The 23,109-nt window shown below is 52.6% G+C and overlaps 9 protein-coding genes across 9 annotated transcripts; 5 read left to right on the top strand and 4 right to left on the bottom strand.

Moving 5' to 3' along the window:
• Positions 1–623: 623 nt before the first annotated feature.
• On the bottom strand, positions 624–7,223 carry CKM354_000694400 (ATP-dependent RNA helicase BRR2; the record flags this gene model as incomplete). Its single annotated transcript, XM_044802279.1, has 1 exon — positions 624–7,223. One exon carries the CDS (start codon positions 7,221–7,223, stop codon positions 624–626), a length of 6,600 nt encoding a protein of 2,199 aa, XP_044658214.1.
• Positions 7,224–7,504: 281 nt separating this feature from the next.
• CKM354_000694300 (uncharacterized protein) lies at positions 7,505–8,236 on the top strand (the record flags this gene model as incomplete). The annotated part of the gene is made up of 2 exons (XM_044802278.1): positions 7,505–7,583; positions 7,638–8,236. 2 exons carry the CDS (start codon positions 7,505–7,507, stop codon positions 8,234–8,236), a joined length of 678 nt encoding a protein of 225 aa, XP_044658213.1.
• Positions 8,237–8,547: 311 nt separating this feature from the next.
• CKM354_000694200 (uncharacterized protein) lies at positions 8,548–9,624 on the bottom strand (the record flags this gene model as incomplete). The annotated part of the gene is made up of 1 exon (XM_044802277.1): positions 8,548–9,624. The coding sequence occupies one exon, from the start codon at positions 9,622–9,624 to the stop codon at positions 8,548–8,550; it is 1,077 nt and encodes a 358-aa protein (XP_044658212.1).
• Positions 9,625–10,050: 426 nt separating this feature from the next.
• On the bottom strand, positions 10,051–11,277 carry CKM354_000694100 (uncharacterized protein; the record flags this gene model as incomplete). Its single annotated transcript, XM_044802276.1, has 2 exons — positions 10,051–10,904; positions 10,956–11,277. The coding sequence occupies 2 exons, from the start codon at positions 11,275–11,277 to the stop codon at positions 10,051–10,053; spliced, it is 1,176 nt and encodes a 391-aa protein (XP_044658211.1).
• Positions 11,278–11,578: 301 nt separating this feature from the next.
• CKM354_000694000 (uncharacterized protein) lies at positions 11,579–12,841 on the top strand (the record flags this gene model as incomplete). Its single annotated transcript, XM_044802275.1, has 1 exon — positions 11,579–12,841. One exon carries the CDS (start codon positions 11,579–11,581, stop codon positions 12,839–12,841), a length of 1,263 nt encoding a protein of 420 aa, XP_044658210.1.
• A 489-nt stretch (positions 12,842–13,330) lies between these two features.
• Positions 13,331–13,658, top strand: CKM354_000693900 (uncharacterized protein; the record flags this gene model as incomplete). Its single annotated transcript, XM_044802274.1, has 2 exons — positions 13,331–13,378; positions 13,428–13,658. 2 exons carry the CDS (start codon positions 13,331–13,333, stop codon positions 13,656–13,658), a joined length of 279 nt encoding a protein of 92 aa, XP_044658209.1.
• Positions 13,659–14,577: 919 nt separating this feature from the next.
• Positions 14,578–17,079, top strand: CKM354_000693800 (uncharacterized protein; the record flags this gene model as incomplete). The annotated part of the gene is made up of 1 exon (XM_044802273.1): positions 14,578–17,079. One exon carries the CDS (start codon positions 14,578–14,580, stop codon positions 17,077–17,079), a length of 2,502 nt encoding a protein of 833 aa, XP_044658208.1.
• A 131-nt stretch (positions 17,080–17,210) lies between these two features.
• Positions 17,211–18,440, bottom strand: CKM354_000693700 (uncharacterized protein; the record flags this gene model as incomplete). Its single annotated transcript, XM_044802272.1, has 1 exon — positions 17,211–18,440. One exon carries the CDS (start codon positions 18,438–18,440, stop codon positions 17,211–17,213), a length of 1,230 nt encoding a protein of 409 aa, XP_044658207.1.
• Positions 18,441–19,167: 727 nt separating this feature from the next.
• On the top strand, positions 19,168–20,547 carry CKM354_000693600 (uncharacterized protein; the record flags this gene model as incomplete). The annotated part of the gene is made up of 1 exon (XM_044802271.1): positions 19,168–20,547. One exon carries the CDS (start codon positions 19,168–19,170, stop codon positions 20,545–20,547), a length of 1,380 nt encoding a protein of 459 aa, XP_044658206.1.
• Between the last annotated feature and the right edge of the window lie 2,562 nt (positions 20,548–23,109).

Below are 23,109 nucleotides of genomic sequence, written 5' to 3'. Positions count from 1 at the left end.
AAAATTGAGAAGACAAGCTGTGCGATCGAGGAAACAGGACGCCAAGCTGGACGACAACTGAATACCCTAAAAGAAACCTTTGAGCGGATCGTACAGTTGATTTCCACCCAAGTATACACCACTGAGGAACCATACGGCTTTGAACTTCCGCTGATGGCCGCGATCCGCAAGGGCATCGCTTCACTCAGTTTGCACGTGTTCCATCGGCGGGAGCATAAAAGTCTGGTGTCCGGACCGTCGGACGTCTCCACGCTGTACTGTTGAAACAATCACTGCGCTCGTCTGTACGGGTCGCCATAGCGAGTTATCCACCTCCGGCACGCATGTCATCCGTCTGAAGAGCACATTCAAATTGACCGTTCGATCATGCGAGGTTCGCTTGCTTTGATTGGGATCAACCAACTTGCGAATGTAAGAAGAGTATCCACGGAAAGGCCGGACTGCGTGCGGGGGGGCACCAAAAATCGGTAGCCACAGATAAAGCTATGGAGACAGCATAATGTGACTATCGATGAATTTGCGAGACTTCCGCTTCAACGAGTCGCCAACTGTACAATTTCGTCGCTAAATTTTCGGTTTTCACATTGGTATCTACAGCGTTTCGATACAGAGAGTCTGTTCTATCAATCATCCTCTTCTTCTTCTTCGTCCTCTTCCATGCCCTCCGCAGCATCAACTTCAAAAGTTGGTGCCTGGTCCACGCCAACGTAGCTATCACTCATCAAAAACAATGTCAACTCATGCTTTCCAGGCGTGGGCACCACGATTTCCAACTTAGTCTTCAACTCCCTCACAACCGTGACACGCTTGATGGCAAGCAGGTTCCTCGTGCTCTCCTCACCAACCACAAGCCACCAATTCTCCGTCTTCAGAGCCGGGTAGAACGGCGCATGGACTTGCAGATTGGGTTCTTCGTCCTCTTCGAGCTGTCGCGTGATGGAAACGTTGACATACGAAGGCTGCCCAGACGCGACATTCTCAGCATCGTCAAGCTCAAACTCCATCTCAACATTAGGATACTTCTCGTTGATGAAGCGAGCAGCATCTGCAAGTTGAGCATTGCTGAGCCCTAGACCAGCCATGAGCTTGCCATGGTCTGGATTCTCATCAGGATCCATAGCGTCTTGGAACTCAACGACGTCCTTGATGCCAAATTTGCTGCACACTGCGATCTTCTCATCCTCGAAGTGGGGGATTTGCTTGAGTGGAGAGTCGCGATCCCACATCGCCTGCACAACCATCTGGCAGATTTCCATAGCATTCATGGCGTTGAGGTGGCCTTCTGATGAAAGGACATCGACACAGGCACTGAGGATGCTCAAGACCTTGCGAAGGATGATTTCCTGGTCTTTTGCCATGTCTGCCGGCAGCTGCATTCTTGAGAAGTGTGCTTGTAGGAGGACGAAGGACTTGAAGTGTGGTGATTCAAAGTTGACTTCGCCGAGCTTGACTGGCACACGGTCATAGATTCGTGACAGGATGTGCTCTTCGTCACGACGAATCTGAATGTCTTCAAATTCTGTCGCCGCTGTGACAATCTCGAGAATGCCCTTCAGCTTTGTGCCGCGCTTCAAGGACAGGAGCAGCGTTTGCATTGTGATGAAGGAGATGTTGTAATAAGCTCCGATCATGGCGGCGTTGAGAGGCGTGATGGTGTCCTCGTCCTCGTCCATCTCGATTATCTTCGCATCAGTCAGATCCTTCAGCGTCTGTTCCACCTGCTCAGACAGATATGCACTGAGCCCGTCGTGTGTTGTATCTGTTAGACCATAGAAGCTTGGATTGGCAAGCAGCCGTCGGTATAGGTATGTATATGTCGTCCAGTCGACAGCGTCTTGTGTGCTCTCGATAGTCTTCGTACTGATCTCGGTCACGAACGCATCATGGAGGTAAGACAATAGTTGACTTTCGATGGGCAGCGCCTCCGCCAAAAATTTCTTGTAATAATTGCGCTTGGTGTCTGTGCACATGAGCACACCGCGAGCATCCTTATCCTCGCCAGGGCGACCTGCTTTTCCGAACATCTGCAAAACTTCGGCGATGGGATAGTCGATGTAGCGATGCTCACGTCCCTCATAGAATTGAGTTCCCATCACAATGACTAAGTGTGCTGCAGGCTCAATCTCCCGGCAGCAGTCTCTTGAGACAATGAGAAGCTGAACGGCGCCCTGTTTGAACAGTGACGTGGAGATGCGCTTGTCAGAGTCACTGAGCGCTTCGTGATAGTAAGCAATACCGTGCGATAAGGACTCTGCCAAAGTCTTCTCCTTGACTCTAGACAAGATTGGTGCTAGTTGGTCTGCTTCGGTATGCAAGAATCGATCTTCGTAATCAGCGGCAATGCAAGCCGCGAGCAAGTCTTGTGCTGTTGCACGAGCCTGCTTCCTGCTTGGCACGAAGACCATCGCCGGCTTGTCAGGAGCGTATTGCAGGACTGCTTGATAAGTCGGCTTGGTCATTGCAAGCATGAGCGAGGGGAAGTGCGGAATGTTGAAGGTCTGGAGATGCAAGTTCAAAGGCAGAGGTCGGTTGTTAGGGCTGAAGTTGAAAATGGTGCGCTTGCTGCAACCAATCCACTCTCCAATGTCCTTCGCATTGGATAGCGAGACACTCAGCCCTATTGTGCGAAGGTCGTTCTCGAGCTGAGCCTTGATCGCTTGCGTTCGGGACACGACAGCCTCATAGGTGTAGCCACCGTGACCGCCGAGCATGTGAAGATCATCGGCGATGACGAGCTCGACGTTCTGCACGTTCTTCCTGCGTTGCCATTGCCGGGACATCATATCCCACTGCACTGGTGTTGCCAAGATGAGATCGCCTTCGGCGAGCAGCTTCAGGTCACCAGTTGTTTCGCCCGTAAGCTTAACAACAGCCTTGCCGCCGGCCAACGGTCCAAGAGCCTTCTTCCATGCCTCATGCCTTGCGTCCACCTGCTCCTGGAAGGGAGCGATGTAGACGGCTTTCCCGCCTTGAGCTTTCGTGAAGTGGCGCAGCAATGCAAATTCTGCGCAGATAGTCTTGCCACTGCCTGTTGGCGCACCCACGAATACATTCTCGTCCGAACGGAAGAGGGCGTCGAACGTCTGTGTCTGAATCTTGTTGAACTGAGGAATTTCAGCGTAAAGGTCGATGAACTCTTGCCTCTTCAATTGCTCGACAGTCAAAGGCTGCATGTCCAGGAGCTGGGTATGCGCTGGGAATTTCTCGGGCAGTGTGAGCTCCTGGAATGAGAGCGTGAGCTTGCTCTCGGCATGCATCCATCTGTCGCTTATGACCGAGATGAAGTAGTTGGGCGGCATCGGCTCAGAGATGGGGACTGTGAACTCCACGACATGCTCGTTCATCTCGGCTTCGGCGTATTCTTTGCGGAGCAGGAACTGATCATGGAACAGAATGTCCTCGCCATCACAGTCCTCGACCACGATCCACCAGTTCTCCGCACGACCGTGGACGTTGTCGTCCCATTCAAACTTTGGTGTGATGGTCAATTCGACGCGAAGCATGCTTCGGGTGACTGGCTGACATTGTGCCTGGATGTCAAGTCGCGGGAACTTTGCAACCAGGTTGCAAACTTGTCGTCCCTGTTTGGGCATGCCCAAAAGCTCACCCATGCGGGGTGGATCAAGATCGAAATAGCTCGACCACGGCACGTCCATGCGCTCAGCCTTCTTGATGATGTCCGGTGGACAGTCTGCAAATTGGCGAAGTGGAGTCATGGTAGGCCACATGCGTTTCTCTGCCATCTTGCACAGGTCCAATGCGTCCTTCGCCACTTGTGACCAGCCCTTCTTCAACGCAATCTCGAACATGGCGCGGAGAATACGACCAGCAGATTGCGTAACATAGACGAGATCTGCCATCAAGGCAAGGCCCTCCAGTTTCAGCCGGCTGACATATGCTTGGAGAAGCACGTTGATCTTGCATTGCGGTTCGTCGATGGTTTCCTTGACAGGAATTGGGACTCTTCCGAGCAACTTGGCCAATTCGAGCTTCTCGTCCTGTCGTACAGGAATGTATTTGAACTCGTCACTGAGCGCGAACACTCGGAAGAGCTCAATCGGGCTCACTGAAGGCTGGATGTGCAGATTGTAGGTCAACATACTGTTGTGTGTGATGTAGTAGTGACTTGCAACACGACCCAGATCCTTGCTCTGCAGACGGCCACTCTTCTTCTCATACGCGATCAAGCTTGCCTTTTCCAGGACGACGGCTGCCGAGTGTATGAGGTCCACGCGCTTTTGTTCCAGAATTTCGTCGTCGTCATAGTCCGCACCGACTTGGTACAACGCAGGCGATCGCAGCATCCGCACGAAAAGGTACGTGTAGCTGAGCCATTCAACGCCTTCATCTCGAGTCCGCACATTGCCCAGCACAATCTCGGCATTGAGGTTGTCTGCCAAACGTGACACAAATTGTGACTCGATGGGCAATTGCTGGTTGAGCAACGAGAGGTAGTACTGGATCTCTGCCTGCGTCGTAATGATGATGCCCTCACCATATGTGTCATATTGGGGACGACCGGCACGACCAAGCATCTGCAAGACGTCTTGAGGACTCAACTCTACCCACGAACCCTTTTCAGGAGAGTAGATTTGAGTGCCCTTAATGATCACGGTATGAGCAGGCAGGTTCACACCCCAAGCCAGTGTGGCAGTACACACGAGTACTTGGATCGCGCCATCCGCGAATAAGTCCTCGACGGCAGTTCTGTCTGCTCTGCTCATGCCGGCATGATGTATACCGAATCCATATGGCAGGACGTCCTTCAAATCTGAGTTCTGGCACGTTTCCGCTTCTTCACGCAGAATTTCTCGCGACGCAGCGTCAGTGCGCAGAATTTGTCCGATTGTGTCAAGCTCAAGTGCCTTGTCGCGAATGTATTTGGCGGTCTTTGCCGTTTCTTTCCGCGAATGGACGAAGATCAGCATTTGATTCTTGTTCTGCCCGACCTGCTCGAGCACTTTCGTGTAGCAGACATCGTTCATTGTCTTGAGCTGCTTGATGGCCTTCTTGTCTGTAACGCCGATGAACTCTTGTTTCAGAGGGCATGGCCTGAAGGTACCATCGAAATGGAACAGATCCTTCTCCACATCGACTCTGAGGAAAGATGCCACGTCGCGGTAGTTTGGCAAGGTAGCCGAGAGACCAACAATTCGCACAGGATCGCCCGTCTGCTCAGTCCGACGAATCGTACGCGCAACAATACTCTCGAGAACTGGGCCACGGTCGTCATGCAGCAGATGAATTTCGTCGATACAGATCAGTCGGACGAGGTTCGTGTAGCTGGTATCTGTGGCCTTGCGCGTAATGACGTCCCACTTCTCCGGAGTCGTGACAATGACATTCGTCTCCGCGATCTGCTGCTTGGTGAGCTGACGATCACCTGTCAGCTCGGAGACCTTGATTCCATAAGTCTCCAGACGCTTGCCAAAGTTGCCGACTTGCTCTTGGACCAATGCCTTCAACGGAGCGATGTAGATGATCTTGAACTCGTCCAGATTGATGCGACCAGTTTCTGGATTGCGGTGCTTGCCGATCTCACGCAACATGGTAAGCATCGCCACGTTCGTCTTGCCTGAGCCTGTGGGTGCGCAAATGAGCATATTGCCGTCACCCAAAAATGCTGAGTCATGACACTCGGTCTGAATGCGGTTCAGCGACGGATTGGAACCAAATCCAGGCCGTGCCCAAGCAGGCAGCTCTTCCAATTTGATCAAAGGTCGTTCGCCTGGGACCTGCTTTCGCTTCGGAGCTGGAACATGGATTTCTTCATATCCCTTGAAGGTGCGCTTCGTTGAGCCCTGCGGCAATCGTACGTTCTGGTTAGTCATCAAGTGATTGCCTTGGTCGAATTTCAGGTCCTCCAGATTCAGTGTCTTGCGGGGTTGCAGGCCTCCGACTAGGCCCTCCTTCTTAACTTCTTCCTCGTCCTTGACTTCAAGCTTCGCGTCAAGCTGCATCGGGTCCAGCTTCACTTGGATCTTAGGCTTGCCTGTGGTCTCGTCACGGCCACGGAGTTCCTTCAGGATACTCGCGTGACCAGCGTTCACCATTTCCTTCTCTACAATGACCCGAGATTCATCGTCTTCGGCAACTCGCCGCCATCTCGTCACCCAGACGATCTTGTCTCTGTTCTTTACAAGCTTTCCGACCAGCTCGTGATGTTCATAGTCAAAGAGCTCCATTAGGTCGTTCTCAACTTGACCTAGCGGCCGCTCCTGGCCTGACTCGTCTGTTCCTGACATTATCGCCTCGGCCTCTTTGGTCTTCTCTGCCTGGATATGCGCATCGTCGTAGATATCGCCAATGTGCCGCTGGAGCCAGTACGCATCGATCTCGTGTGCAGGCACAAAGTTTGGATCTTTCCCCTCTTTGCCTGTCCGTCTGGGTCGACTCTCAATGACCAGTCCATCATCCTCTTCCTCGCCACCTCCTTCTGCGTCAGGCGGCGGGCCCGCGCCGTCCTCTGCCAGGTCTTCCGTACCCATGGCCAGATCGTCTTCGGATTCGTCGTTCTCGTCTCGAACCTCGAACGTCTGATTCGCATCTTCATCCTCCGACTCATCGCCAAAGTCGACGGCGACTCCTTGTTGTTCATCCATGGCAGTCTCGTCGTCATTGCCATCTCCCATTTCCTGGTCGTCATCTTGCGCATCGTAGTCTGTAATCTTCTTTCCCAGATTGACAAGCTGATTGAACTCTTTGCTCGATAGCGTGATTCCAAGAATGTCGTCAATCTCCTTCTTCTTGTCAAAATCCTTCAAACTATCGTCCTTCAGGTATTCGAGGATCGAATCAGTGGCAGAAGCTGTGATCGCCAGCCCATAATCGCCACCCATCTTCTGTGCGACATTCGATGAGATGAGGTCGTATACGTCCTTCGTCGCAGCGGTTCGAGGTCGGTATCGCAGGCCTTCAATGTTCATATCCTGTGCGCTCAAAATTCCAGCCTGTCGTGAGCTCTGCACAGGTTCTGTCCGCTTCCTCTTCTTCGCGCCCTCGTTCGTTGTGGCAGACACCGGCGCCTTTTCTCGCGCAGTCCTTGAACCCATTTCTCCCAATTTGATCTTTCCAGCCAGTGACTCCGGATCACCAGTGGCATCGTCTCCTCGGCGCGAAACAAATCGTCTATCGGCCTGCAGGACCAAATTTGACATGGCCGCATATTTGTACTGGCCCAAGTTGTTGTCGGCGCCATCGCCGCCCTTCCCTTGTTTCGACATGATGGCGGAATATTATGCGCGGGATCGCGCGCGTGGAAAGGAAGGGAGATAGGTCGTCAGTTCGAATGAGCCTGCACGCGACTGAGATTGAAGACTAGAAGTTCAAGACGATTTTCAAGTAAAGTTGACGCTTTACCAGATTAGGCGAAATGCGCGAGTCATGCGAAAGCCAGGGTTGACGTTGATCCGATCCGACTAAGCACGCCTTGATGTTCGTCAGAGCATCTGTTCATTTGAACTTTTTGCCCATAGACTTCGTTTCGCAATTTAGAGTATAGAGCATGTCAGATCTCAAAGATACAGAAGATCTGTGGCTATTTGGCTACGGCAGTTTGATATGGAAGCCACCGCCCCATTACGGTAGGATATTCTTGCCCATTTACTTCAAGTTCTATACTTATAGCATGATACAAGACCTACGTCTTGCCGGATACATAGAAAACTTTGTACGCAGATTCTGGCAATCGAGCGAGGACCACCGCGGGACACCAGAAGCACCAGGCCGAGTCTGCACATTGATCGATCGTAAACTCTGGGAGACTCTCACCGATCAACATGCTTCCGCTCCACCACGAGTCTGGGGCGCAGCATACCGGATACCAGCAGCCAAAGTCGCAGAAGTGAAAGAATACATGGACATCCGCGAGATCAACGGCTATTCGATCCAATATACCCCTTTCAAACAACCAGCAAAACCACAAGATATGTCCGCCACATTCCAAGACATCCACGTGCCAAACAATTGTTCGACGGACGGGAAAGCAATCAAATGTCTCGTGTATATCGGTCTCCCGGACAATCCGCAATTTTTGGGCCCTCAGGATCCACAAGCTTTGGCAGAGCATATTGTGAAGTCGAGGGGGCCGAGTGGAGAGAATAAGGATTACCTTTATGAGTTGGAGGCTGCGTTGAATGGGCTGAGTGAAGAGAGTGGAGATGAGCATATTAGTGATCTGGCCAGGAGATGCAGAGAGATCGAGGCGAGAAATAGAGCAGAGGGAGATGAGAAGTAGAAGCATAGAGTCGCAATGATAGAGAGAATACATACGACTAAAGTCTCATTCGCTGTAGACTCCTATATTAGCGGGCTGCTTGGCCCATACGTGTGCAAAGATACTCTCCGCCCCGATACAAACAACTCTTGGTGTCTATACCACGCCTCATTTGCTTCCCATGAGCGGCATCAGGCTCGCTCCGATCAAAAGATCAAAAGACCAAAAGCGACGAGCTTGTAGCAAGTCCACCGCGAAAGCATACCGTTCACATCTCAAATCTTCTGACCCTGTCTAACGACCGTTTGTCCTTCTCTGCAACAGTCCGTTACTCATCTCGTGTGCTCTTCCATGAATTCAGCCTCCTCTGGCTCCAGCTTCTCCAGTTTAAAGCCATAGAAGTTATCCTCGCAGGTAGACGGCGTAGCACGGTATGTTCTCCAGTAATAGCTTCGTCCATTCTTCCAAGACTGTTGATTCGTCAGTCCTGATTTGCGTCTAATGCGAGGGATTGCAGTTACCTTCCGAACCCCCATCTCCATGTCAATGCAGTACGTGAGTTTGATGCCTTCTAAGACCATGGGGTAAGAATCATCAGACTTCTCAGCACCGCAGATATTCTTGCCACAATCTCTCAGCGCGGAAGTGAGCATCGGGAAGTCTACTTCTTCCTCTATGTCATTCTCGATTGCGCCGCGCACGATCAGCGCAATGTTGGCAAGTGCCTGTTGATGGAGCAAGAGCCGCACGAGAACTGTGCGAAGGTCCTTACCGATTTGCCGTATGTTGTATGCAATTTCATCGTCTGACCAGCTGGAATCAGCCGTGACGTTATTGTCGTAGCGATCGGTGTATTTTTCGAACCATGAGAATATCACCTCTAGTTTGGGGACCGTTCGAAGCTTGCTGGCCAGATACTCGTCGCATAGCACGAGGGTTTCAGCTGAAAGGTACCAGCACAAATCGGGGTTGATCACCAGTGTCAGCTTCTGCGAGGGTTCCGCGCGTTTCATAGCATCCTGGTACTCTTGGTTCATTTGTTTGTTGGCCAACAGCAGGCCCAGAACTGGGGCATACGCAAGGTAAGCCGCATCCCAACGATGCTCGATCTGCAGCGAGCTGTCCTTGATATGCTTCGGCTCATCGAGCGTGAAGTCATAGATTTGATCCCGAAGTTCACGAGGCAAATTGCAGAAATCGAAGACCTCCTTGCAGCTCGAAGGGTCGAGGAGTGCTTGTTGAGCAGCAGGCTCTATGTTGGTGGGTTGGGGATGGTGAATTAGTCGGTTGTCCGGGTCAAGAGACTGATGCACAGTTGTACCACTCGAGGAGTCGAGTAGCGCTTGTTGAGCCGCCACATACTCCCGAGGACTCGACTGTGTTGTCGACTGGTGTGCTTTACAATTCATTGTGGTCAATCGGAGGTAGATAGGCCTGAAGACTTTGATCATGGAAGGAATGGGGAACTGGCGAGAAGTCCTTTTCGAGATGATGGAGACATGGAGTGAATGGGCGACACGGGTGAATCTAACCTCCAGAACCAGGAAAAGTGGGTCAAAGAAAGGGTGAATGAGTGTTCAGCTCAGGATAATCAGATTCGCACGCACGGCTCACATTGCATGTGCATAGACTCGACCCTGGATTGGCTGCAAACGTGGAGCATTGCTCAGCATCGGGACGTACTAGAGTTTCTCAACCTGTCATGGCAATTTTACGTGGAAAGTACATACCGCAGCCCCGACTGCTTGCAGCCTGGCTAGGACCTCGACGAACGCCATTCGATGATTTGTTCTGGTACATGCTCATCTCTCCGACCTTCCTCCCAATACTCTCCTTTACTTCCTTGCCGTAGGTCCAGAAACACCCGCACCGATCACACTGGGCAGTTCTTGCGAACCCATTTCCCAAATTGTGCCTACCGCGAAACTGACCAGACCAATGATTGCCACAGTGAAGAGCGCGATGAGCCAGAACTCAACGCTGACATCCTTCTTCTGGCATGCTGGCCCGCCCCATACTGTGCTCTTCTTGCCAGCCTCGCTCTTTGGCTTGGTGCACTGGCAGGACCAGCAATCAAGGCCAGTCTGACCACCGCCGCCTGGGCCCAGCGAGTCCGCATCGTGGTATTTGAGACCGCATTTGCCATGCCCTGTGCAGTTTCGTGTCGCGCTTTCGCAAGCGGATTCTGATGTAAAGCAAGCCGGGAGAATGCCCCGAAGAGGTGTTGTGTTGTTCGCCTGGAACTTCGGTAATGGAGAGTCTTCTGAAGAGTCGCTCGTTGTGAAATCGTTCGCCATGCTGAGCGGTGCCTCTGGGGCTAATCGCTGTCTCTTCTGCAGCATTGACTTCTTGTTTGGCATTTCATATGTTCCCCACTGGAACTTGCCTTCATTGCGGCTCGATTCGGCATCTGCCGGAGTGGTGATGGCAGTGATCGCGAAAGTCCCGGTCTTCTCGAACTTCTCCCACATAGCCAGCATATCCTCCACTGATTTGGCGAGATAAAAGACATTCCCGCTTGAGCTGAGACGGTCTGCGTCCGAAATATGCTGAACGATCTCGTAGTCGGAAGATGCTGATGCTGGATTTTCCTGTTTCACGAGATCGACGAAGAGGCCTCGCGTCGCTGCTGAATTCGGTGCAGGTGAGATTCCAAATGAATGTCGTGCGGAGTTATCCTTAAAGAAGGCTACACGCAGTCAGTGTCCCAGATCTTGCTAGCTTCATGAATCTGCCATACGTATGCTGTCTGTCACTCCTTCGAGCAGTATAAAGGCATTGTTTCGCCTGTCCTCCTCCTTAGCAAACAGTGGTGTTTGCTTGCCATAGTCGTTAATGGCCTCGATCGCCTCCTGCCTCAGCAAATCTGATTGGTGATAATCTTCTACGCCTGCTCTTTGTGCCAGCACCAGCCTCGCGGCGACTGGCGATAGATCCCTTCCGCTTTGCCCTCTCGCCGCTGATGCATGGGGGTCGTATGTGTAGACGTGTGCAGTTGCCGCCTCTGCTATGCGTGCCGCGCAAGCCAGCACGGGCAGAAGAAGGTGTGTGGTGCTCTTCATCGTCGCTGTCGGTCTTCGTGGCGGCGATGAACGCTGTGCAGGAGCCTCGACACCGAGATGCAGCTGGTCGCCTGCAGTAGCTGTTCACAAGATGGAGCACGGATCACCGTACCGCCAAGAAAGGTTAGTATGACGAACGTGACGGACGAGGCGATGTTCTGGAAGATACATTTCCAACAACCTGCACCACCTTAGTCCTGCAAACACTCACTTGTCTCAGACCACTGCCAATACTATTCCTTGGATGCGAGTATCGATGTCCGATTCGTGCCGAACTCTCTGATCACCTCAACCTCAGAAGATGCATCGTCTCCCGCGAGCCATCAGCCTCCGCCAGCAACAACTTCTACGCCCCAACATCAGGTCGCGAATACCCCAGCAGCGTTTCAACTCGAGAATCGCATACAAACGAAATGGCGAGCCTGTTCGGTATCAAGCAGTGCGCTTTAGAGGGCGTGGCCCGAGCATGCGGCAAATCGTGACATATGGCGTCTACGGTGCTTGCGTATATTGGTACTTCGGCATGGTGGTCAAGTGGCTCGGTGTCGAAGTGGAAATGCTGGACGAAATGGTGGACGAGGAGATGGAGGGCGACGAGGAAGAAGAAGTCGAGGACGACGGATATGCGCACCCGGACTCATTATTCATCCCTCTGACATGGTCAACGAAACTGCCACGCACCTTCTACAGAGGTTCGGATCCCGAATGGCAAGAGTTCATCAAAATTGCCAAGGATAAAGAACGGCACACCAAGATTCAAAATGAGCTGGTTCAGTTGATCTTTAAGGAATGTCTCAAGCACCCAGGCGTTGCGCGGCAGTTAGGGAAGGACAACAAGATCGGGAAGTACTGGTTGGACATCTCGTTCCCTGACGGGCCACCGCAAGAGTACGAAAGAAGTGGGATCGAGATTGCAGACACATACATCGCTTGGAGCCAACAAAAGATCAGTCCAGAGGACCAATGGCGACTCACCAGGACGATCTGGCCAAAGGCAGCTTTCGACTCGTTATGGGCCACCAGCTCAATGTTAGCGGGCATCAATTACCGGAGGATAAAACAAGCACTGGGCTGGGAAGATAAAGATCCGTTCAGCCCGGAGGAAAGAATGCGACATGCAATCGAAATGCACAACAAGCAGCATCATCCAGAGCTGAGTAGGAAGCAAGTGGGGCAAGGGCAATTGGAGCCGAATGCCAACCCAGAAGGCGCAAATGGTAGCTCCAATATCCAGCCCGCGAAATCAACGAGTGACGAAGCCAAGAAGCTGAGCTGGTGGATGGTCGACGTGCCCATGCCCAAACCCGGCGAGGACTCTATGGACGTCCCGATCGCCATGTCTGTCTTTCAATCCACGTTGAGAAAGAACTGGAACCCCAAGAAAATGGAGCCCCCACGAGGAACGTTCGTTGTTCAAGGACTGGTGGAAGTACGAGGACAGAGAGGCAGGATGATGTTTGACGTACAATCGTGCTACGATCCCAAGGAGGCGAAGTTCACAAACGTCAATGCGAATGTGCGAAGCTTCAAGCGATGGAATCAAGCACCGAGAGGGGGGCCTTGATTTCAGTGGGAATAGCTGGAGTGCTTTTCACACCAAACTTTTCGGTTTTCTTGCAGCGTTTTGAGCGAGTGAGCGGATACATTTGCAGATGAGCGGTGCATAGCGTAGAGACATTCACAAGATACCCTCTATTCATTTGTTGTTGATGACCAGATTGGATTGTCCCTGCTTTCTCCTCGCTGTTCGTGGTTCCAACTAACACAGCGAACCCCAGGCGCATGATGTCTAAGCTGGACCATAGCTGATGACAAAAGCATTGGATCGGTCATGCGATGCAACATTTGGGTCTCTATGAGTTGGCGCGTGCAAGCCACTATCGAGCAAGTGAAGACTGCGTAATGTTGAAGTTGATGCGCTTAGATACGTTTGGGCTTCCGTCAAGTGTCCTGTGACAGCGTCCGACCATCATCATTTCCTGTACAGCCACAACATCTGCGCTTTTGGCAAAGTTCTTATTACCGTCTCTCGCACGATCCGAACTTCCTCACGATGAAGGTCGCCGATCTGCTCTCGGATCTCACGCAGCTGCAGTTTGCTGTGAGTCTCGATGTTTCTCCTCCACCGCCGACTGCTGACTTTGTTCCAGGACCCGGGCGCCGCTCTCGCACTCGTGTCAGCAAGACCGAGCGCGGCGGGAAGTGCAGCAGCGAACGGACAAGTCTCGTCGAATGGACGCCATGAAGACGCGGATTTGAAGCGAGCAAAGGACCTTCTCGACTTGCACAAGACTGTCAAGCTCGCCCATCCCAATGCTGAGCCCGATGCGGCGCTGAAGAAGGCTCGTGCGGATGTAGACAAGGTCCTGCGCGAGCTGTAAAATCACCGGATCTGTTGCTGGCGAGGTTCGTGGACCTGCTGGCTCGCGCAATGCAGCTTGAGCTTCAGACCAGTGCAAACGCCAGCCCCAGGTGCACTATTCCAAGTCATCACAGGATCATGTGCCAAGCGAGTATTTTAACGTCCTTGCCTATCGCAGCACTGCAACACCTTCCAAGATTCCTGGCTGTGCCCGACCAAACTGCAAAGGCTTCGCGTTCGCTTTCGCACTGAAGCAAAACTGCACGACCATGGGACGTGAACAGATGTGAGCTTTCTCATTTGCTTCGCCGCTCCACAACTTGGTCTGGCTCGACGCCTTCCGCTCCACGGCCTTGGCGTCGCAGCCACCTGCACCACGATCGAATCACTGTTGCTGGCAAGCACCACAATCACGGTGCTCCCCGGGACCGAATGTACACTGCGACTTCGCGACATCGCTGTAGTTCGAGCTACGTGTGCTCCACACCGGTATGCGTGTGAACCTCGCACCTAAACAAAGTAATGTCATCAGCACAAGCATTTTGCCAAGCACGAGGGATGTGTCTTCGGTGATGGGAAGCGATCGTCCAGAGCTACATTGTGCACGACATACATCGATGGACTGTGCAAGCAACGAAGTCCTCATAGTACATCGACCCGATTTGCTCACGATGCTCAATCTGTTCTCAGCTGATGCCAAGAATAAACTCACTTTCATCCTTCCGCCGCAGCTGGACCAGTTACCATGCTTCTAAAATGCCACATTAGCCCGGATGCTGCATTTGTAGGGGCGGTGCTACCAGAACCCCGCCACCACGCTGACTACGCAGCATGATGGGAGATTCAGGTACATACCCGGACACATAGTTGACCCGTTGGACTCTCAATCTCACAGTGCTCTGGAATCGTCAATTGTTTGATTTTGCAAAATTGGCCCGATGTATGCGCAACGACCTGAGAGAGCGTCGCTGTTCCGGGAGGGGACCATGGCCGATGCGACTTCGTACAGCGACAAGAGCTCGATCCGGTATTCCAGCATGAGCTACTCGACGACCGCTCACATCGACACCATCAAGCCCAAGTATAAGCCAGTGATATTACGAACAGCATCGCTCGTCTGTCTGCTATTCTTTACCCTCGGTCTAATCGGTGCACTGGAATATGCCACTCGCGCACTACCGCATGGAAATGGACGAAATAGTCTAGTATCTAGAAGCGCAACTTTTGATCAAGACTACGCACATGGGATTCTCGCCCGACAGGTCGAATCTGAATTGGAAACACCGCCTGCCGATCCCATTGCAGCGCCCGTCGAACCCATCGTCGATGACCCACTGATCGAAACACCTACCACACCAATCGTAACGCAATCACTTCCGAAGGATGACTACATACCCACAGAGACATTCGTGTCAAGCGCAGATGAAACCGACTACATTTCTCCAACCGTGGTCCAGGAGCCATCGATTTGGGAGACAATAGCTTCAGACCTACCCCAAACCGACTACGTTCCTGACCGAAGCGACTACATCCCAACTGGCAATACTCAATACGCTCCTCCAACGGACTATGTGCCCATAATCCTTTCGTCCGCGCCCGGCAGTGACTATGTTCCGGGGAAACAGACTGCGACACCAGCACCGGGAGTGACACCGTCACCAGGATCTACGCCCAAGCCAATGCTTGTTGTATCATACTCTTCGCACGCCGTCGTGGCGACCGTACAGCCAGGCCAGACAACCTCAGCTACTGGTTCAGATTACGTGCAGCCGACCGGCGGTGTACTCACAACGAATTACGAGCTGATTCCAGTGACAATGACCATGGACTGGACAACGCCAGACGCCTCCGGTTCTCCACTGCAAGCAGAAGTGATCGGGAAGAATGGCAGTAAGGTCGTACTTGTCTCTTACTGGAATGAATTGCAAGTCTTCTACGGGACTTTTCTCTGCGTCCTCCTGGCCGTGCTCTACCGTGTCCTGTACTCGGTCCTCCACAGCAATCTTGTGCTCATTGATCCTTTCCGTCAAATGTTCGACTCGCAAGGGGCCTTCGCGGAGACGTCGTTTTTCTCCTTTTATCAGAACCCTTCGGTTGTGTTTGGGCCTTTCCCCGCTTTGATGAAAGGCAGATGGGCGGTCGCAGCAACAGCTACCGCATACATTATCACCTGCGCAATGCCCGCCTTAGCTTCGGAAGTGATCTGGGTGGATACGCATTGGGGCTGCAAAAATCCTGGACCTAACCCAAAGATTCCATGTGCACCTAGGCTGGCCACCACGCCGTTGATGGTGAGGATTCTCCAAGGTATGCTCGCCTTTACTGGCGCAGTCATCATCGGTCTCATTGCGGCGTTGGTCAAGCGCAAGACGGGATTATCTGCCGATCCAAGCTCTCTTGCCACAGTCAGCAGCCTGATGAGACATCCAGGTCTCGCAGAAGAACTCAACGAAATGTCAGTCGGACCCGAAACAACTTTGTTCACCATGGAAGAAGCATTGAGGGGCAAACGCTACGGACTCGGCCATTGGAAGACCGCTTCTGGAGCACAAGGCTATGGCATCTACCCACTCGGCTACGACGCAGATGTAGTCCACATCGAACGCACACTCTTCAAAAACGACCGAGGAGAATACTCAGCAGTCGCCAACGCCAGTGCCGAATCTTCATGGAACGCTACATCCGCGCGATCACATACTTGGATGTGGATGGACCCGATTCTCCTCCTCGTCGCCACAGGAACCTTCGGCGTCATCCTCGCCTGGCGCTTCACATCAGGCAAGACAGGTTTCAACGGCTTCTTCGGCAGCGACACCTTCGGCCCTAGATTCATCCTCACAGGAGCCGCAACCATTCTCGCAAACCTTTGGAGTACCATCGAGCAAAGTGCCATGATCATGGCTCCACTAGGTCGCCTGTCACGAGATCCTTGTCTCCCAAAAAGTACAATATGCTTCGCGCCGACGAATACTCCTCTGCTGTCTACCTGGCGTGCGCTCCGACACGGCTATTTCTTCGTCGCGATGGTGACGATGATCACACTTCTCGGTGAAGCTCTGAGTATTGTCATCTCAGGTGTTCCGTACCGTGCTGGTCAAACGTATATGACGTGGCTGGTATCTGAGTATCTCTCACTCGCGATTCTGGGAATCATGATTGTTTCTTCGATTTTGGTGATATTTCATCGGAGTCGAGAGCCCAAGGTTCCGGTTTTACCTGAGACGTTGGGAGCGAAGATGTTGTATCTCAATGGTTCGACTTTGTTGGATGATTTTGCTGGTGTTGAGGGCGCGAAGCAGAGGGTGAGAGATGAGAGGTTGAGGAGGTTGGGGAAGTGGTATGAGTTTGCACCGATGGTGAGGAGAGATGGGAGGAGGGCGTGGCTTGTGGATGAGGCTTCGTCTTCGAGGAATGGTGGGTTTGAGACTGTGAGGTGTTAGTGATGTTAGCCGTATTTTGATTTGTGCAAATACCCTTTCAGTGCTATGGAAATTAGCGATTGCGAATGAATGCGAATTCCAGGTCCATTTGGAGAATCGTTCACTTCATACATCTATCTCTATCCAAATCGTCACCCTGAGCCCTTTCGTTTAACAGTGCTTTCATCATCCGTCTCGCCTTCCCCAGAGTCGAAGACGTCCCGTTCTGTAGCATCCTCATCATCCGTAAACTCATCGCGATATGCCCCACCTCTTTCCAAGTCTTGCTCATACGTTGTGTGCAATGAAACATCACTCTGCCTTTGCCTCACTATATCCGCCGCCCCACCGCCGAACCCCGCCTCGACAGCTTCATCGTCCACATATTCGGTGCCTCCCGTACTCGTTCTTCGAATCCTGCCACTCTGCCCAGCAGCCGCAATCTCCTCGGCCTCCAAGACAGCCGCTCTCGCTGCTGTCCGTGAATATATCAAATATCCTGTCCCAATGCCTACGGCGATCCCAATCGCCATAGTCGTATAGCTAACCATTTTCGTTCCCCAGGACATTTTATCTCCAGACTCGGCAATCACGCCCAGTTGCCTCCCAACAAAAATATGCAATAACAATTTCGGACTCGCAATCGCCGTTGCCAACATGAAATTCTGCCACGTCACTGTCGGAATCGTGCTTATAGCTCCGTTGCTGAAACTGTACGGCAAAGGACAAAGTCGTACCAGAATGAGTAGTTTTATTCCGTCGTGCTTCAGGACGAGAGATAGCGCAGCAAATTGTGTATTCTTCTCCGTCATGCGCGATACGAAATTTTTGAGGACCGTTCGAGAGACGATGAAGGAGCATGTCGAGCCTACGATTGTGGCCGAGGCAAGGATGAACCAGCCGGGCATGCCGAAGACGAACCCTCCAATGGTGACGCAGGTACTATATCCGATCATTGGAGGAAAGGAGACGAAGAAGGTCATGATCCAGAGGATGAGCCAGCCGGCAGGCATTTCGCGCCAGCGTTTGGCGGCTGGGGCGAGGAGGTGGAAGATGCGTTCGCCGAAGACGAGGGCGAGGATGACTAGGACGTTTATCAGGACGAGGGCGATGACGGTGAGAGTTCTTTGCGCTGGTGTGAGGGAGTTCCATAGCTGCTGGCCGCGGGTTGAGTATTGGCCGAGTAGGGTCATATATTTGTCCCGGCGTCGATAGGGACGACGGGATGTGCTGGAGGTGGGGGATTCGAGCGAGCGACGCGACCAGGTAGGAGCATTGCGCGTGCCGATGGAGGACGGATTGATGGGCTCATCGTCGTCGGAGTCGTTGTACTGAGCGGCGAGGGCGCGGGCAGTGGAGGAGTAGTGTTCTTGGTCGCCCATTGCGGCGGTGGGAGGGGGCGGCGTGGTGAGGATTACTGTAGAGACGCCACCGTCGTGTCGGGACACATTGGAAGGGTTGAAGAGAAAGCGATCGTGTTGGCCAAACGTCTGCCTGTTGCCAGGAACAAACAACGTTCGCAGGCGGCGTCGGCGTGTCAGCATGCATGCTCAATCCGCCGCTAAACGCCGAGCGTGCGTCATTGGCTGTTATTTTGGTCCCCGCACGTGAAACTCCTGCTTGGCATTGAATGTGCCGTCTGCCGACACTGCATCTCCTTTTGTGGTATGAACAGACATCGGCATGAAGCCGGTATGGACAGCAATGGTCACATCGCTCGAATACAATACTCCTAAATTGCAGTAACGGCGAGTTCTCGACTCCGAAGATATCACTGGTTGGAAGAGCTCGATCCTTGGCAGTGCACCTTTCTTTCGGTTGACCATCTGGAACTTCAGCCCGATATCATCTGCTTCACGGAGATGCATACCTGCTTTTTGCTGGCATCGAAAACATGAAGTGTTCGCCGTCATTATCAGCATCGTACCTTGCCACGACTCTGGAATGAGAGCATTTCTGCCAAATGCAGGCGAGGATGAAGTAGCAGGCCGATATCGCCATGGAGCTCCATTCAACCTGTGCTCCACTACCATCTTCAACTCTCTTGCGTTTCTCATTACAATTATTCCAAGTCCACTATACCATTGACAGAGTAACAGCAGACTCAGTATGCCGGTCAGCGCAATCGACTCCTTCCTTTTCAAAAACCTTTTCGGCACGCAAGCAGCTCGAGACGTATTCGAAGACTCCAAATACCTGGAATGCTGCGTGGAAGTGGAGCTTCAACTAGCCCAGGCACAAGCAGAGTGCGGAATTATACCTGGACAGGCTGCTATCGACATTGCCAAAGCACTTCGCACTGTCCGGCTCGATCACGACCGCCTCGCTAAAGAGACCGATATCGTGGGATATCCGATTCTACCATTAGTTCGGCAGCTTTCTGAAGCATGCGGAGAAGATGCTGGAAAATATGTTCACTGGGGTGCCACGACACAAGACATCCAGGACACGGCCGCCATTCTGCAGATAAAAGCGTGCTTGGTTCTTGTTGAAGAACAGTTGAAAACCACCATCAAAACCTTGTCCTCGCTCGCAGAACAACATCGAGACACGGCTATGGCAGGGCGGACTCACCTCCAACATGCGCTCCCAGTCACATTCGGGTACAAGTGTGCCGTCTACCTCTCCAACTTTCAACGTCACCTCTCCCGCCTCTACGAACTGCGTCCCCGTTGCCTCCTCGTCCAATTCGGCGGAGCAGCAGGAACGCTTGCATCTCTAGGCTCAGACTCCGCAAAATCTCTCTCCGTCCGGGCTCAATTAGCCCATAATCTGAACCTCTCAAATCCCAGTATCACGTGGCACACCTCCCGCGACAACATCTCCGAAGTCGTCAACTTCCTCGCTCTCATCGGCGGCAGCCTCGGCAAACTCGCCACAGACCTCATCATCATGTCCTCGAACGAATTCAACGAAGTCAGCGAACCTTTTGTCCCTCACCGCGGAGCCTCCAGCACCATGCCGCAGAAACGCAATCCTATCAGCTCCGAAGTCATCCTCGCAGCTTCGAAAATGCTTCGCGCAAATGCGGGATTATGTCTCGATGCGATGATCACGGATTTTGAACGTGCGACAGGGCCGTGGCATTTAGAGTGGGCTGCTGTGCCTGAATCCTTTGTTCTGGTCGTAGGAGCGCTCTCGCAGGCAAACTTTGCGCTTTCGGGGCTAGTCGTCAATGTGGACTCGATGAAGAGGAATTTGGACTCTACGAGGGGCTTGATTGTGGCGGAGAGTGTGATGATGGAGTTGGCGAGATTTATTGGGAGGCAAAGGGCGCATGATGTGGTTTACGAGGCTTGTAAGCAGACGATTGAAAGTACGGGGTCGGAGAGGACGTTGTTCGATGAGTTGACGGCGAGGGATGAGGTAATGAAGGTCCTGGACGAGGAGGCGCTGAGGGAGCTGTGTAGACCGGAAGGCTATCTTGGAGCCGCTGGAGCGCAGGTTGATGCCGTGCTTGGTGAGAATGTGAAGTTGGGAGTCTCTTGAGATGCACAGCTGGACTCCTTGTCATCAAGACTTCTTGCTGAACATGTCCGTCGGACATGCAGAGTGGCAGTAGACGCAGAGTCGCTCTGCGAAGAACGTCCTGACTTCCCCATCCGTGTTGCCTTCCTCTTGCTTCGCTCCGTTGCATCGCATACACGCACCGCAAGAATCTAGCCAACGCCTTCAGTCGCCCCTGTCGCACCACGACTCGTCTTTCAGCTCGCCACTGTTCGGTCTCACCGAGCTTGGCAGGACATCCGTTAGTGTCCGCCAGAGTAGAACTTCTGTCATCACCGCGATTCCGCCTCGTAGCATCTAGAGCCATCGCCATCGATGGACGAACGTTTGGAGGATCGCAATTCGCGTCGGTCGAAACCACGTTTCAGAGCGTCTAGATCTTGGTGAGTGATATTTTTGGCGACTGGCTTGCGAGCCAGACTAAATCAGGAGAATGAAGCAAGATGTTGCGTGCCTTTTGTGGATGCGGTTCTCTCGTCAACTTCCTGTTTCGTGCTAGATGGTGGGGCACAGGATAGGGTTGTGAGCTGGCGTTCGTTCTAGACCAGAAATTCATCATGCTCTATCGGCGATGCCGACGAGGTGCTGGTAAGGACTACTGAAGCTCGTTGTCAAACGATAGTTGATGGTATCGATCATGTTCCAGATACCAGAAGCCTTCAGCCACCATGATCTAGATTGTTGGGCTACAGACGCACTCCAGTCGTGGCTTGCAGTGGGCTGAAGAGGCGTCGGCTATTTTGTTCATGTGAACCATCGAATGCAACTACGAACCAGCTTCTTTGTCGCAATGCGCTTAGGCCTTCTGTTATGCAGCGAAGCGTTATGCTGTTGAAGAATCTTCTTGCGCGGACTTCGGCAAGTCGGTCATCTAACCATCATATCAGCATACCGTAGGTCTACCAAAGAATGACATCGTCTCCATCGCCATCGCAAAGAACCACACCCGGAGTTTTCACCGACTGCTCGCCACAAAAACGCCATGGCTGCAACCTTTCAGCTCGCCACATACCAGTAGCCTTGCCAAGCCAAGACAACCGTTAGCTTGCCGCTGTTGTGAACGAACAGAACACGATTGCTGAAGCCATGAGCCAGCATATTTTCCACTACGAGACGGCATCGAAAAGCCTCTCAGGGCAAGCAGAGTGCAGAGCAGGGCAGAGTAGTTTTCGGGCCCGCGGATATGTCTCCGCAAGCCATGAATGTCAGACTCCAGCTCACCACTGCACATTCCGGCTCGGAAGGAGGAACATCCGTTAGGCTCTGGGAGGAAATGACCAACGGTGATGGTGAGGACCTGGTATCACGTTGTATCACCACAGCATGGGTGCTGCCCGCACCATGTGTCCGCCCTGCGCGGGCAGAATCAATATCAGCAGGTTGGAAAAGAGTTCCGCGGCCGCGCGATCAGATTGTGAGGTGTAAAAGTGGCGGCCGGCCTCGACTCCTCGCCCGCACTACTGCTGTGGCATCTCCGGTGCAGTGTTATATTTCTTGTTCCTTTAACTGCGATCTTCCTGGCAAGGACCAGAAGAACGACACTACGCACTTCATGCTTTTGTTCTGGAGTATCGCGGGCTCCGCGGTGGCGTTAGGGCTCAAAGTCTAGACCCGTATATGCATCTAGCGATATCTGGTAAGGTATGCTTGCACATCGAGTCCAGCATCGAAAGGTTCCATGTCTGCGAAGACGCGGTCAGCCACGGTGAATACGATGGATGAAGTCGGAGACATGAGAGATGAGCGATGAGGTGTTGTGATCTCCGGTCAAAGTGCCACGTTGGGCGATTGCACCAAAAGCCTGTTTGGGAGCGGCCAGCTTGGCGGCCATCATTCTGCACTTCATGCCTGCATTCAACCTGCACAATGATCCTTGGGTGATTGCCCTGGGCATAGATCATAGTACACTCTGCTGTGTGCGTCTGCTGTTTTAGGTTCGATTTGCGATGATCTCCGCCATCCGTTTCTTCCAGCTCGTTCGCCAAGTCTTTGCGGCACTTGTTGCTTCTAGGCAATCCTGGATTCGCCGAATGGGGTAGTCAGACAGGACATGAGGTGTACCAGACTTTGGCGTTGCTTTGCAACAACTGTTTTCTGATCACTAAACTCACGATACTGCTGCTCACCTGATACATCGACATCATCGCTCGCGAACGACATATCTGACTGGTCGCGTTCGTCTTCACGCTAGTAGATTGTCAACTTTACGGCAGTGCGATATCCTCTTTCAGCATTTGGGCATTTGCTTTTCCTGCCGATTGCTGTGAGTACATGGTTCGCGTGGCTTTGGTATGCAAGGGCATCTGTGTGATTGCATTACTCGTTGTCATACGCCCAGGCGTAGCTCCTGGTACATCTAGATCTGGACGACCCACTGCAACATGCCCACTGGCTCAGATTTGCATTGCCTGCTTTTCATGGGAACAGATTCTCCCATGTTCACCTTCAACCTTGCTACCTCCAACATCTTCAGCAATTCAGAAACTCCGAGGAGAAGCATGCTGGCGATCGTCCACAGACAGTGCGGACAGACTCTACTAATTA

Source organism: Cercospora kikuchii (assembly GCF_019650295.1).
Source record: "Cercospora kikuchii DNA, contig_00004, whole genome shotgun sequence".
In the NCBI taxonomy this organism is placed as follows: Eukaryota; Fungi; Ascomycota; class Dothideomycetes; order Mycosphaerellales; family Mycosphaerellaceae; genus Cercospora; species Cercospora kikuchii.
This window is presented reverse-complemented; position numbering and strand designations above follow the sequence as displayed.